This window comes from Oncorhynchus mykiss, chromosome 12 (genome assembly GCF_057628025.1).
Source record: "Oncorhynchus mykiss isolate SJ-2025 chromosome 12, ASM5762802v1, whole genome shotgun sequence".
NCBI lineage: Eukaryota > Metazoa > Chordata > Actinopteri > Salmoniformes > Salmonidae > Oncorhynchus > Oncorhynchus mykiss.
Window position 1 is genome coordinate 40,346,660 of NC_143033.1, and position 15,841 is coordinate 40,362,500.

At 44.7% G+C, this 15,841-nt stretch overlaps 1 protein-coding gene across 2 annotated transcripts in view; it reads right to left on the reverse strand.

The window, feature by feature from the left end:
- Nucleotides 1-359: 359 nt before the first annotated feature.
- Nucleotides 360-15,841, reverse strand: part of LOC110537608 (zinc finger and BTB domain-containing protein 16-A) — a 121,812-nt gene continuing 106,330 nt past the window's right edge. The window contains exons 5-7 of one of the 2 annotated variants that reach the window (XM_036937566.2): nucleotides 12,749-12,919; nucleotides 7,820-7,990; nucleotides 360-5,340 (exon numbers count right to left, since the gene is read on the reverse strand). In XM_036937566.2, the coding sequence (XP_036793461.1) occupies nucleotides 5,111-5,340; nucleotides 7,820-7,990; nucleotides 12,749-12,919 (572 nt within the window). In that variant the 3' untranslated portion in view covers nucleotides 360-5,110. The remainder of the gene's footprint in view (nucleotides 5,341-7,819; nucleotides 7,991-12,748; nucleotides 12,920-15,841) is intronic. The other variant, XM_036937568.2, reaches the window with a different exon arrangement.

Consider the following 15,841-nt stretch of genomic DNA (forward strand, 5'->3'; position numbering starts at 1 on the left):
GCAGTATGGCTCTCCAAGATGCTGTGTATTCTGTAAACCTGTCATTATTCTTAGCATCAACAACGTATGGTAGGCACCTGAAGAGTCCACATAGCATATCAGGAATGGGTCACCCAGAACGAGAAGGGAAGCACCACATTAGAAAACAGGCAGACAAACTCAAGTCGATTTTTTATTTATTTTCTAACTGCAGATTGAAGGTATACAACTGAACATTGTTATTTTCCATATGAGACTCATAAATAAAAATACAAAAAATGTTCACTACAAAACAATCTACTGTTAGGATGTAAAAAATATTATCTTTCACTATCGAAGGCACAAAATGTACTTAGTGACAACATGGAGAAGAAAACCTGCAGCATTTAATCTCTTTTATTTATTTTTTTTTTTTTTACACTCCATCAGAGAACACTGAAATGTTACAAAGAGATGTGTCTGATCCTAAACTGAAAGAAAAACCACTCTAAATCAACAGACAGATGCTGGGATCCGTGGCACAACTCGCACATGGGAAGCAGGATCACAGACACAGCACGTCGCTGGAAAAGACAGAGGACCTTGGCAAAGCTCTAATGCAAAACAAAATCATTTTTATACAAATGACAACAAAAAAAAGAGAAAAATAAAATAATAATTGGGCACCTTCTAAGATTAGGCTAAGATTAGGTGCTGAGGTAGACGAAAACTATAACAATTCAAATCATAAAAACACTATTTTCTTAATACAGAGCAACTCGACTGGCACTTGTGCTGTCACAACAAGGAAGAAAGAAACAAAATCACAGACAAGCCAGAGAAAGAGAGAGAAAGCTTTGTTACATAAAAAGCTTTGTAATGCTTGGTCCGACAGGGCAATTGGTCCTCAGTGCCAATATAAAAAAGACAATGTCTTGGTGCTTTGTTACTCAAACAGTTTAGTTTAGACCTCAAATGGCACATGCATGGCAACACTGCATAAAATGGCTACTCGTTCTAGAACACCACACTGAAACACAGAGTGCCTACTCCAGGGATGCCATGATTTCGTACAGCTTTAAAAAATATATTTTTTTAATGCAATTTGGAAACAAGTACTTAACAGAAAAGTCCTAATGTTAAGCTGGGGCAACACTATGGTTTTGACAAGCTGCCAAAGTGGTTGGAAGGACATTAACTGCTCAGCAAACCTGTTGCTGACAACAAAATATTATCAAATGAAAAACAAACTTTGACTTTGATTTCCAAAATGAACAGGCAAATGTCCTTCAGAACAGATTGAAAACAAAAAATGCATACTATTTCCATGGCCCGGGACTGTTCTATCATCTTTAAATTGACATTTTTCTTCCTTGCTGTTTGTGCGTAAATGAATTACATTGCTTTTGGGTGTCAATTACAGACGAAGAACAAAAAACTAAACATCAAAAGGTGGTTTTGCCCACTACCAATTTTAGGCTAAAGCAGTCCTAGATGACAGCTCCTTTTTGATTCTAAATCAGAAAATCAGGTCATCTCAAATCGTCATGACATCCCTAGAGTGCTGGAGACACCATTTATTATCTTCTGAAAGTACAGAAACTAAGCAGATATAGATGGACATTTTTGTTGAACAATTTCCATTTTAGGCACAAAGATATTACAGAAACAGAGTAACATTGAGGGAAGAACTATATCAATACCAATGTGTTTTCTTTCAACATGTCGAGAGAAAAGTAGCATAGAGCATTGTTTTTTATTTTGTATCTGATTAGTGCATTTTTCATTAATACACGCACACGCACTTTCATTTATGCACACACACACACACACACACACACCAAAAAGTATAAAACATTCAGACAACAATAAGAGCATGTGATTGAATACCTCTAGTCATTGAAGTGTGATGTGATCGTTTCGGGCTCTCTGGCCTGCCACACTGAATGGTGACTGAAGTTATTATTCTGGTGAAAATTGGACGAGGGAAAGCCCTCAGCTCACAGTGTTGGAGAATCAGTGACGAGACAACCATGGGCCACTATGACCATGTCATCCTTTTTTTGTCACTTCAAGTACAAAAACTAAATGTTGACAATAAAACTGTGAATGACGTGTACTAATTGATCGACGGCAGCCTCCCAGCCATCCATTTTGAATGATCTCTTTTATTTTTTTTGGCAGATTTAGTCCTTCACCTACAATGCATTGACATCCAGAAAGCAACACTTACTACATACAACATGTTCACACACACACACACACACACACACATACATACGTCCAACATTACCAAAGAGGAGCAAGGCAAAAGATTCAAAACCAGAGGAAAAAAAACGAGGTAAAAAAAAGAAGAAATACAAATATTTGCCCTGCTGAAACTCGACAAATGGGAAGGGACTGACACCGAATACAAAAATATCACCATTTTTATATATCAAACTGCCTCTGTTGGCTCTTGTTCAGGAATACACTCCTTTGAGAGAAATTGTCGACCAAGAGGATCTCTTTTTTTCCTAACCTTCCTTTCTTCTTTGATTACCACTTGCAGTCCCAATTGTCCAGGGCACACTACATCGCTGTGTACATGACCTTCTTTTTTTCACATTACAAAACTACAATTCTATTCACATATTTTCAAGTTTAATGCTTTTTTAAACTCTTATAAGTACTATTTCTTCTTCTACTGCGTTCATCCCTCTTACCCCATACTTAAGGCCTTAAAATCTCTTCTCTGCTCTTAAGGTTACTGTAAGGGGAGGACGGACGCAGACTGTAAGAGAAGAATAAACACTTGTTTAATTTTAATTTTTTTCTAACAATATCTACCATCTCTTACCCTTTATATAAATGTCACTTACAGATGTGAAAAGACAATAAATCAACACTTGAAAGCATGAGATGAAGTTGCAATGATGCAATAATGCAAAACACACAGAAAACAAATGTGCTTTTGCAAAAATTCAAACAAAACAACTTAGAGGTAGCTTTTAAACAATGACCGATCCCACCAGCTTTTCAACAAGCAAGGTTCATAAAAAAATACCAAGTTTGGTAACAATAATGCACAAAAATACACAACAATAAAAATCTCTTTTCACCGTGGCACTTAATTTTCGCGTACACATTGCTTTGTCACATCTCCCTCGCGCAACAACGCAGCTTTCGGACACACACACACACACACACACACACACACACACACACACACACACACACACACAAAAAACAATACAAGAAATAAAAACACAAGCACATGAGGTCACAAAAAAACGAGGTAATTCAAGTACAATGTGCTGAGCTAAATCAAGACATAATAGGAAACACAGACAAAGCGAAGGAACAAAACCATATATAAAGAGTTGATTTATTCTGTCTTCTTACTGGTCGCCCCCTGGGCTGGGCAGGCCATGTCTCTTCCAATCAGTGAAGCCACCCACCCCCCTCTCCCGCTAATCATTCAGATATGTGATTACCATGGTAACACTGAACTGACAGTGGTGCTCATAATGTCTTCATTATGCTGCCATATGAACAGATATAATGCTTGTCGTAACAGGTTACGACAACTTATGACAACATATTTGACACTTATGACAACTGATATAGCACTGTTACAATTGCGCATGAAACACAATTTTCCACCTGGTGTCACATTTATGGTTTCACGCGACATAACAGTATATATGTCCTGTTGTAACAGGTGCCATATCTCCTTATAATTGCATTATGAAGGCATTACGACCACCCCTTGGAGCAATCCACAGCAGCCTTTGTCATTTTGGTCTCCATCACAATGGCATATAGAGATTATGAGATTATTAATGTGAGAAAATCGTTAAATGTTATGAGTCAGTCCATGTACTAAATCTTAGTGTAATTGATGATAATCTGGTTAAACGTATATTAATATCAGTCCAGTATCTATAACGGGGAAAAAATTAACATCTCCAGTTAATGCTGTATAGAGATTTATGGTTTAAGAGATAAAAGAACAGCGGCTTCGCAGCGAGCAAACCCCTCAAAAATAGATCTGATATAAACATCAAACAGAGACTGTCGTCGTAATGTGTCTTTACCTGTGCAATGAAGCTATGATAAACTATGATGCGGAGCCAAAGATACAGAGATGAAAAAATTGACAGTCATGGTTTGACTCTCAAGAGGTTCCCGGTGAAACCTGACCGATATGGGAATATCATCCTCTGTTCATCTCCCTTGCTGTACAAAAGACAACCCTCTGCGTGGGTACGAAGGTGTTGTGCCCCAATCAAATTCAACTTCGCTTCGGCTAATGCAGTACAATAAATGGTGCTATTTTTCCATAGGGCTGGCTGAAATGTGCCACATGGTCTGGCCCGTAGGCTCTGATTCTCGGGGGCTATCTGAATGGCACTACTCCACTATAGGGTCCTAAGTGCTCTGTGTGCTCTCCCCCAGTGCTCTCCACCAGGTCTGAAGACTCCATTTTGGAGCACTCTGGTAAACAATGGCTTGGGTAGTGGCCAACTGCAACATGTTCCTCAAGCAGAACATGACTTGGTGTCCAGTTTAATCCAATCAAATCAGGAGGGGATCTGTAGTACTGTGTCATGGAACGAGAGCAATGACCCACCCAAGTTACAGTAGGATACAATTCCATTCCATGTCAAAACTACATTTAGGGAGAGCCAGTGGTCAAAATGATGGGGAGGTGTGGGTTCAGATAGCCTTTGAGAATCAGTTCAGTTACAAGTGTGGCTTGGGTGACATCTCTTAAGTCTGTGGGTAGACTTAAGGACAACTCCATCGACATACCGACGGGTTCTGTGTTAGGCAATTTGACAACTCCAAACAAAACATAGATAGATGTACTGAACGACATGAATTTTAAGGGGAAATGTCCTCTCGGTCAGAACCTCAGTTTTCCTGCGCCTAGCCCAGCCCTTTTCCTCACTGTGTCCACCTTTGCCCTCTGCTCATTCGCTCTCTTCGCATTCAAAAACCGCCTGTGCTTCCATCTCATGGATTATCTCGCTTGACTTCTTCGCCACAGGCCTCGTCCTCCTCCTCCTTCTCCTCATCCTCCCCTTCCTTCCTCAGCCCCTTCCTTCCTCAGCCCCATCCTCCTCCTCTGCCTGTCTTCCTTCCCCCGGGCTGTCGTCTGGAGGTCTCAGACATAGCAGAGGTACAGGTAGGTCTTCTCTATCCTCCAGTCTGGGGGGACATCTTCGGGCTTGTGGCCCTTCATGTGCTTCTGCATGGCCGAGAGGCTGGGGCAGTACTCAAGGCAGATGGTGCATTGGTAGGGCGACGCTCCGTTGTGGGTGCGCAGGTGTTTGATCATGGCCGAGTAGTCCCTAGATCGCTGGTGGCACAGCTTGCACTCAAACGGCTTCTCACCTGGGGAGGGTGACGACAACAACAACAACAAGAACAACGTCAGGCTGAGGAAGGGAACTCTATATGACGATGTACACTGAGTGTACAAAACATTAAGAACACCTGCTTTATCTATGACAGACTGACCAGGTGAATCCAGGTGAAAACTATGATCCCTTATTGATGTCACTTGTTAAATCCACTTCAATCAGTGTAGATGAAGGGGAGGACACATTAAAATAGGATTTTTGAGACATGGATTGTGTATGTGTGCAATTCAGAGGGTGAATGGGCAAGACAAAAAAATGTACGAGCTTTTTAACGGGGTATGGTAGTACTGTAGGTGCCAGGCGCACCAGTTTGAGTGTGCCAAGAACTGCAACGCTGCTGGGTTTTTCACGCACAACAGTTTCCGGTGGGTATTAAGAATGGTCCACCACCCAAAGGACATCCAGCCAACTTGACACAACTGTGGGAAGCATTGGAGTCAACATGGGCCAGCATCCCTGTGGAACGCTTTCAACACCTTGTAGAATCCATACCCCAACGAATTGAGGCTGTTCTGAGGGCAAAGGGGGGTATACTGTTTAGTATACATTTACAAGGCAGACTTGAAGTATCAACTTTCTTTTAGAGCTTCCTACACTTTTGCTAGCAGGAAGATAAAAAATATCTAGTGGTCTCAATTAGCAATGACTATCATGTCTATAAAATCCCCACGACCAAATTGAAAAGTGTATGTCATCGTAGATAATGGTATTTCATATAGTGGTGCTGTGCAGAAATGGCTTTAAAATCAAATCTCTCAACTGCCCCTATAATGTGCTTTACAAACCAAACCCTTTACAAACCCTGCATTCAATTATACAGATGTACATTTTGTCACGTCTACATGGCTAACACTTCAATTACAAAAGGACCTATGCCATTTTTAAACACCAAATCACAACTTCAATTTGATTACATTTGATTCTCGGCGGTTCCAAAACCTCTACATTCCTGTGCATGTGATATTCAGGACCAGAACTCCTAAACGTGCAAATGACTAGAGTGATGGCGAGGAATAATCCCCAGCGCTGAATCCGACAGGCGCAAATTAGACATGTAAATGCCGACCTTTACCAACGGCATTTGAAATGAGGTGTCGCATGTGATCGGGCCGTGAACGATGCCAACGCTCGTGCCACGTTACAGAGAGAGAGGCTTCTTGCCGATGGATATGTGTGTCGCTGCATCTACTCTTATAGTTTGATTTTTTCGACGCATTGGACCTGACCCCCGTAGGAAAAGGGGGTCAAGGTTGTGTTTACCCGCCTATGCAAATAGCCACGCCAAAAAGACTGTCATTACGGGGCGTGCTGCCTGCAGAGGCCTCACACGTCAGCAGTGTTGACAATAACCACACTGTAAACAGGGTCGCCTCAGATAACCGGGCAATAATGAATTGCAAATGAGGCTTGGTATTGATCTGCAATTGACAGGTGGGACTCGGGAAGGGGGAAGGGGGAAGGAGGGTGGGAGGTTGCCAATGTCGATGATTCATCAAGCGGCTCCCTTTTGTGCGCGGTGGCCTTTGACTGTGAGCTTGTCACTAGCTCTTGTTATCTCCAGTGCGCTCCGGCTCACCGCAAAAGAAGGCCCCTGGCCCCCACAAAAGGGAAAAGGGGGGTGGGAGAGAAAAAGCCAATTATTTGACAGGCTGCCTTGATAGTGCGGCTTAACAGCTGGCTTATTGAATGGAAGACGGGGGTGAGTTTTGGTGGGGGGTTGGAGCGGGTAAAGCCTTGGCTCAACAGCAGCCCTTGGAGGCTAGGTGGTGTATGTGTGTGTGTGTGTGTGTGTGTGTGTGTGTGTGTGTGTGTGTTTGTGTGTGTGTGCGTGCCCCCATCGAGGCAACCTGAGTAATCCAGAGTAACAGCACATGTCCCTAATCCTAATGTTTGGGGATGTAAATTCAGCCAACACAAGAGTGACAAGTCCCTGAGACTGACTGACACCTGGTTGACACCTTTATGAAGCTGTAAAGACCTGGTGTCAATTTAGAGGATCCTCACCAAGGTTCTGTTTACTGGCCCTTGGAATCATTCATAAAAACAGTCTGCTTAAAGCATGCCTTGTAGCAATCTACTGTACGCATTCTACTACACACACTGATCCCAGCCCTTCTTAATGCCCAGTATAACACTATCGAACACATACATTAGATTGCCAATTTTACATACACTTCCCCTCCTTCTGTGAACTCAATCAGTTATGGAGCCGAGGCGGATCTCTAGTGTCTTGACTTAGTGTCCAGTGGGAACTACTGGTAGAAACTATTAGTATAGTACACTAACTCTATTCGTTGAAAGCTCTTCTGTGTATCATAGCTGACATTTTCCCACTGCAACAGAGCCGACATTTTTATCCGTGTTAGGAAGCTGACATTCTATTGGCATATTTCCAGTGTAAATGGAGTGGATTTTCCTGTCCATTGTGAACCTAACAATGCATACAGTACCTGTGTGCACACGGTAGTGGGTCTCCAGCTGGTGCTTGAGGCTGAACTTCTTCCCACAGCCGTTACATTCGTAGGGCTTTTCCCCGGTGTGGATGCGCTTGTGGCCCTTCAGAGTGCTCTCGTCACGGAAGCAGCTCCCGCAGAACTCGCACTCATATGGATGGTCACCTGCTGAACACGGGGGATAAGGGAAGGGGGAAAAAAAACTATTGGAGTCCACTCATATCTTTGTGTTATGGCTGCAAATAGACAAAATGTAAATGCAAAAAAATAAATAGACAACAAATATGTCAATGGCCATACAGAAATAAAAGTACAATTGGTTTTCTATTCAATGCGAAGATGAATCACGTGACAAAGGCTAGCATAGCTTCACAATCACACTGCGCTATCAGCGGCAGAACTCAAACATTCTTATTAACACTAACGAGATAGCACCCCTCTTTTTCCCAGTCCACTCTCAAGTTCTCTCTTTGTGTAGGTCAAATTAGAATACTGTACCCTTGCCGCCCTGGTGCCACTCGTGTAATTGGTATTCAGATGTCAATAATCAGGGATATTATGATATGCGGGGGCTCTCTCCAGCGCTCGGCTACTAATTGCTTTCCTGTGTCTGACTAGCAGCCTCCCATACATCATTCGCTCCCCACTACAGATGCGCCACGCTGCCAGGCGTGTAATGTTCTTGATATTTAATGCATTTCACTCAGCCGCTGAAGGTTTAAGTCATCGCCAATGACCTACGCGTTTCATTATCTGGCTGTCCGAGCGGCACCGTGCCTAGGAATAAATTGCATTTCTCGTTATGTACTGTCATGCTCTGGCACCCATCACCCCCGTTAAGAGACAATGTCAATTTCCTCCAGCACGTATTTTCATTGGAGACGCACCCCTAAATGCTATTCACTTTTGCACGCGGCGGCTGTTTGGGGGGGGCGCCCAGAGAGTTTGGCTTTCGGGTTGAGGGGATAATTTTGAATGGGAGGGCAATGACAAAAAAGAGTGAAAAAGTGAGAGATATAGAGAGAAAGAGGGAGAATCAAGAGTGGAGGGATGAAGAGAGAAGGGGGAGGGTAAAAATCTATAAAAGTGACAGTCTTTATTTGTCTGCATGAAGTTATCAGCGGCTCCCGCTGTAAGACATTGTGCTCTTTCTAGCGTTTCAGTTGCTGCAGAGATCACAATCCATCACAGAGCGCGGCGGGGCCCGTGCGACGCTACAGGAATAATAATGGAGCTGAGATTCACCTGCCTTTAATTAGAAGCAGGCTGAGCCCCAACCAGACCAATCCGGAGGAGAACATGCTAATGCTCAGTGCTCAGACTACGGAAGGTTATGTACCTTCAAATGCACATAGGCAATGTGTTATAAGTCATACACTACATATATAACTAACACTTCAAAATGTCATTCTTATTAGCAGGGGAGCGGACTTCATTGCTTCCCTATGAAAAAAGTCAATGTTTGACATGAAAAAAAAATATGCCATAATCACATTGTGTTGCGCAATCCAAATGCCAGGCAGGACTTAATTTTGTCAGGAATCCATTAGCTCCCAGGCACTGGAGATGCAGCATCGTAAATCAGAAGTCTCTCTCTCTCTCTTTCAATGCCTGTTGGGATCGAAGACACAATGCCTGGGGTCTAATGACAGCGAGGGGGCACAGATGAGGACCCAGCACACCGAGGCAGAACCGTGGTATGGGAGTGGACCCTTGGGTACCCCGGACACTGCCACCTGCGTTTCCATGCCCCCTGGGGGTGCTGGCGCGGACAGTGTACCTGCTGCCTCGACACCTGCTGCCTAGCCCCCCTCTCCCCAGGCCCTGGCGAGGGCAGGTTCATTATGCGATAAGCGGCTGTAAATCAGGGGGCTCTGTCACTGCCAGGGCCATCTCTCCCTCTCCTTCTCCCTCTCTAGCCTGGCACTATCAAACAGCTGCAAACACAAAACACCCTGCTGCAAATGGGCCCCTAGTTTAAAAACAAGCGGCCGCTGCGCAACAACGGAATATTAACGAGGGCCTGGGCCGCAGCACGCGTCTGCAAGCACGGAGGGGAGGGAGGATGGAGGGAGTGAGGAAGGACAGAGGAGGCTGCCATGACTGCCATCATTATGAGCCCCCATTGTACAACAGTGTGTCTGTGTGTGTGTTTCAGGGACAGTGAGATGGAGGGAGAGAGCTGAAGTAAGAGGGAGAGGGATAGACAGCGTATCAAAGAGAATGAAAATAGGGAGGGACAGATGAAGAGAGACAAAACGGAAGAAGTGAGAGGGAAATGGTGAGGGAGAGAGAGACTGTGGGGTTAGTCTACCCTTCTCCAGGAAATAAATCATTGGGAGATTGATACACTCACTGTAATAAGCATCATTAAATCGGTTGCCTCTCTCTGTCCTCAATACTGAATCAATGTCAAAACAGTAGGTGACATCAGCGAAGCTGCTTACTAAAGCAATCCGTTTTCCCGAAACAACCTCTGTATCAAGCATGCTAATACTGTGTATATTGTACTCGCTCTAGCTGTTGTGCTTGCAGCTGTGAGGTAGATGGCAGAAGACATGAGGGAGATGACCGTGGTCTTGTTGGAAAAGGGCAACCAACAGATGGACTGCTTGACTATTGCGCTCTTACAACAAGTAACCTACTACTGCGTAGTACACACAGAAAACATGAACAAGATTATTATATCATCAAAGGGCAAATATATTTAAGAATTGTCAGTTATTTCATTTTTCTGGAAATTAGGACTTATTTCTGGCGCCGTGACTATGCGTCTTGCCGACTTTTTAATCCCTTGACAAAGGCCCCCACATAATATTAAACGGGTGCTTGCGACTGGCTCATTGTAATTTAATACACGCCTACGGAGGATCAGGTTCAAAGCAGCGAGACGCTGCTGCCTCACTGCCCGTGTCTGGCTGCTGCTGCCGAGATGGGGATTGGGATGACATTTCAGCAAGTCGTGCGTGGGGACCGTCCGCGTGTCCTCTCTCGATGTTTGCAGTGAAAGCAGAGTAGCAGACACACGGGTACAGTATACAGGACCGCCCCGTCTTGTCACTCGCGCTAAAATGCAGCGCCTCGGCTTGTAAATAGGCCGGCTGCGCTCATCTCGCCGCATTCATTTCAATTATTTATCCGTGAGACTGAGCTAGATCAGCTCTGACAGTGAGACTGTTATTTAAGGTCGCAGAGAAAAAAAAAGGGATGCGAGAGAGACCGTTCATCCTTTGCAAGCGAAATGAGATTCATTTCCATGTTCTCATGTTCTGTCAAGGTAAAGGGGCTTCTCCCTGAATCACCTCATCCATCAGGCTATTTCGCTCTCCAGTCTTGTCCTATCACAACATATAGTATTAACATGGCCTTTCCTCACCAACAAACCAGCCTTGAGGTAAATAGCAGCTCTGTTTGATCATGGCATATATTCATTCACCAAATGACCAGATCACCATGTTTGTTCACTCAGCCATGCCAATAGTATACTAGCCTACTAGGAAGTAGAAACACGGTCTTTTTGAGCCGGGATAACATGATTCCTTTTAGGAAGAAGACTTGAAGTGGGTTAGATGGGCCTAAATAGGAAACAATGTTCCGCAGCCAGAGCCATGAACATGATGCCGTGCGACACGTGCTGTTGCCCTGCAGGCTCTACACAGGTTGACGTTTATTGGGATGAATCCTCTCCTGGCGCCAGGCCTGAGCGATTTCCACTAGATCGGCCACAGCAAACTCAAAAATGCCTATATCGTAAAAATTCATTAAACCAAATTTAGATTGTATTTCTTAATATAAGGTTAGGTATAAAGTTAGCAGGGTGGTTAAAGTTAGGGTTAAGGTAAGGGTTAGGTTTAAAATAATATTTTATGACTGTGGCAGTGCCAGCTAGTGACTGTCCTACAGAGCGGCCTCCAGTACATGAGTCATCCCAATAAATGCCAACCTGCATCTCTAGACTGATAGTACTGCATTGGGTTCTTCTTTCTGTTGGGCTACTGAGCCATCGCCACTTGTCAAATATACTGTCACCCATGTCTGTTAACGGGACAGCTCATCACGCCTTCATAAGAAATATGGATCCCTTTACAGCTGTTGACCTGAGGGGATTGTATTGTCAACCTTTTCCCTGTTCGCTGTTAGCAAGTCTATGGCTTGCTTTCACCTGGTTTGGGATATATGGTGGCCTACTAGACATAATTGGTTGCCACAACATAGCCAAATTATCTTGTCACATCGTAAAAGTCTAATTATTACCTTTCCCAACATCACAACAATAGCTAGGTTTCCATCCAATTTGACAGATTTTCATGCAAATATTAAAACATCTGTTTTTAAAAAAATTAAATTTTCACACCAGAGTTTTGTTTCCATCAAACAGACTTGTTGCGGACAAAAAGCAGTGCATGATGACGTAATGCACATAAAAAGCACTTTGTCCTATAACTTTTAATTGACCAAATAGAAAAACCTAAAGTAATATGGTTCCATTCATATTTGATCAATATTTTCACATAAAAGCATTTCCACCACAATCGCTGCAGAATTCATTTGACACAAAAAGCTCCCCACCATGTCGAACGAACAAATTGTCTGTTGACATTTGTGAAATTGTACCGACACTTCCTGTTTCCGTAACAGCTGTCGTTTTCCTTTTGACACGACATGACTTTACTCGCATAACAAGGTTGGATGGAAACGTGATTATTGCACAAGGTAACGTCTTGACCGACCTTCTCACAATCGTTCCGCAATGTTGTGACGGTGTCATGTGTTAGTAGGGTAGTCAGAGAAGGAGTTGGAGTTGACTGTTTATTGCAGGGGAAACATGAGTGGCCTATAGGTGTGTGTCCTAGTGCTCTAGGGGAGATGGGGAGATGGGGACTTGACATGGCTGCTACCAAACGGTATTCTGCCACTGCCACTGACCTGTGTGCGAGCGCAGGTGGCGTTTGAGAGCGGTGTGGCTGGGGAAGGTGCGATTGCACTCGCTGCAGATGTAGCTGCGCACGCCGGCGTGGACCTCCATGTGCTGCTGCAGTGCCGGCTGTGTCTGGAAACGCTTCCCGCACAGCAGACAGAAGATGGCCATGTCCAAGCCTGAGGGAGAGGGAGGAGAGGGTGAGTTTTCTTCAGTCGTTTAGTCTGGTTTCTAGATTTACTTGAGCAGGAGATACTTTTGAGCGCAATCTGATAGAATATCAGACAGTCACGTAGCCAAGTTATACATCATTTCTGGAACTAGTCAAAAAAGTCATAAAGGCATCTCTTTGTTCTATGGATTTTCAACATTATTGCTCATTGTACAATGTGATACATTTCTTGAGATCTGTCCAGTCTTTTTTTTTTAAGGAAAGACATATCCTAAACCAATGGAGGTGTCTGTCATTGTAAAACACCACTGGGAAAAGCAGGCTTGAACATTGCAATTGTGATCCCTTACCACAAGAGGTCAGTACCAAGATGAGAGCAATGACAACCAAGGTGAGCAGTGTGACAACAGACAGTCTAAGGACTGTGTTAGACTGGGCGCTGTCAACACCACGGGAGGTGCAATGGCCCTGTTTCTCATGTCTGGTGCACTTTAATATGGCCCTCATATAACACACTGTGAGGATATGCTTTCACAATATTTTAAAGCAAACCATTTTTAAAATCACATAAAAAGGTATGAAGATGTACTTAATACTTCAATTGAGTCCCGAGTCCAACAAGTAGCGTTCATTTTTCTCCAGCACAGGCAAACAGGAATACAGCGAGCACAAACGTGCACGCACACACTCTTCACACTTTTTCAATTACCAGACTGGGGAAAACTCTGGGGAAAGAGTGAGTGTTTAGAGCTCAGCTTCTATTTCATCAGTCAATAACGCATCTTTGGGGCAAAGCTGCCACTAATTTAAAAATCTATGAGGAACGGCAGCCTCATGTTCATAAACGCACCAGAGACAGCCCTCCCCCTGGATCAATCACTGTCTTGCCTCCACACTCGGGAGAGAACAAGGAGGGGGGAGAACAAGAGGGAGCAGGGGGAGAGAGGTAGGGGGGGAAAGGAAAGATGAGGAAAGGGTAGTGAGAGGAAAAATCAAGCAGCCATATAAACAGTGAAGAGAGCAATGGGGTAGAGGAAGAGAGAGGGAGAGAGAGGGAGCAGAGGGAGAGAGGGAGAGAGGGAGAGAGAGGGAGCAGAGGGAGAGAGAGCGAGCAGAGGGAGAGAGCGAGCAGAGGGAGAGAGCGAGCAGAGGGAGAGAGCGAGCAGAGGGAGAGAGCGAGCAGAGGGAGAGAGCGAGCAGAGGGAGAGAGCGAGCAGAGGGAGAGAGCGAGCAGAGGGAGAGAGCGAGCAGAGGGAGAGAGCGAGCAGAGGGAGAGAGCGAGCAGAGGGTGAGAGCGAGCAGAGGGTGAGAGCGAGCAGAGGGTGAGAGCGAGCAGAGGGTGAGAGCGAGCAGAGGGTGAGAGCGAGCAGAGGGTGAGAGCGAGAACAGAGGGTGAGAGCGAGAACAGAGGGTGAGAGCGAGAACAGAGGGTGAGAGCGAGAACAGAGGGAGAGCGAGAACAGAGGGAGAGCGAGAACAGAGGGTGAGAGCGAGAACAGAGGGAGAGCGAGAACAGAGGGAACAGAAGGAGGGAGGGAGAAAAACAACAAGAGAATAAAACAGGGCCTGTCTTTAAATCTTCTCATAGTGAGGCCATAAAGGCACTTCTGTGCTAATAAATACTGACAACCCTCCCTTCTTCCCCCCAACTTCTTCTTCTCCTTCTTCCTCTTCTTTTATCAATGAAAGAGGGGCCATTGATTGGGGCCGATTGTCGTTGGAATCCCTCCAGGACTTGAGGCACTTAAGGTGGCTTGATTGACAGGGCTGCCTCTCTCCTTCTCCCTATATCCCTATCCCCCTCTCTGTAATTTACAACTCAGGGTGCTCTGGAGACAACACAGCGGACGGCGCATGACCGCTATCCCAGGGCTACCACACATAAACAATTAATGTCCAAAACTAAGAGTTGAAGTATGAAAATGGTTTGAGTAGTTTTGGGGGCAAACAGTAACAGGGCGATTGAGAGAATGAGAGAGGTGGAAGGGGGAGAGCGAGAGAGGGAGGGAAGTAGAGGGACGGGAGAGCGAGAGAGAAAGAGGGGAAGGTAGGGGGAAGGGACAGAGAGCGAGAGAGAGTGACGGGATGGGGGGAGGGTGGGGTGGGAGGGTAAGCTGCAGGAATGTAAGAGGTTAGCAGGCCTTTGACCTGGGTCTGGGATGAGGGGAGGTCTGGACATGGTGGAAGGAAAAACTAAAACCTCCACGCTGACTGGAGCTCCCATTTAACCCCACCAGATCTGGGTCGAACTACTATTCAAAATAATTTCAAATACTTTAGCTGAACTCGATTGAGCTTGCCTGAAACAAATTAAAAAGCCCCTAAAGCACAAACCCCCCAAAATACTTTGAGCATTTAATCAAACGCTCAAAGTATTTCGCTTTTTTAATAGTACTTGAACCCAGGTCTGAACCAACTACTCTCATTCCTAACTACAACTACTACTAGGATTCCCATTCCCACACAGGAGGTAACCTGATTCCCCCCACACAATAATAACACTTCTATGGCCGTAAAACGCAGACCTGTTTAATGCTTTTAAGTGAATGGCACACAGGACTACTGTGTAGGAGAGAGTGTATGCACACACATGACCATGTGTATGTAAGTGTGTGTGTGTGCGCATTAATCCTGATGGCACAGCTCTTGTAGACTGCCCTTTTACCTCTGATATTCCGTCACACACAGACGCACTAGTTTAGTACAATAACCTGCAATCACTTCTTTGCCTGCGCTCTCCAGCACCACAGTAGTATATGTCCTACAACACATACTGTAGACATTCATACACATTTACATAATGGTGCAGCAGTCTTTCTGAGAAGAACTGTGTTTACCGTGCCATTGTGCAAACCAGATGGCAGCTGCAATCTTGGGGTCAGAGAAAATGTGAGGGTTGTTGTCACTTCATTAAGACCATACGAGGCAT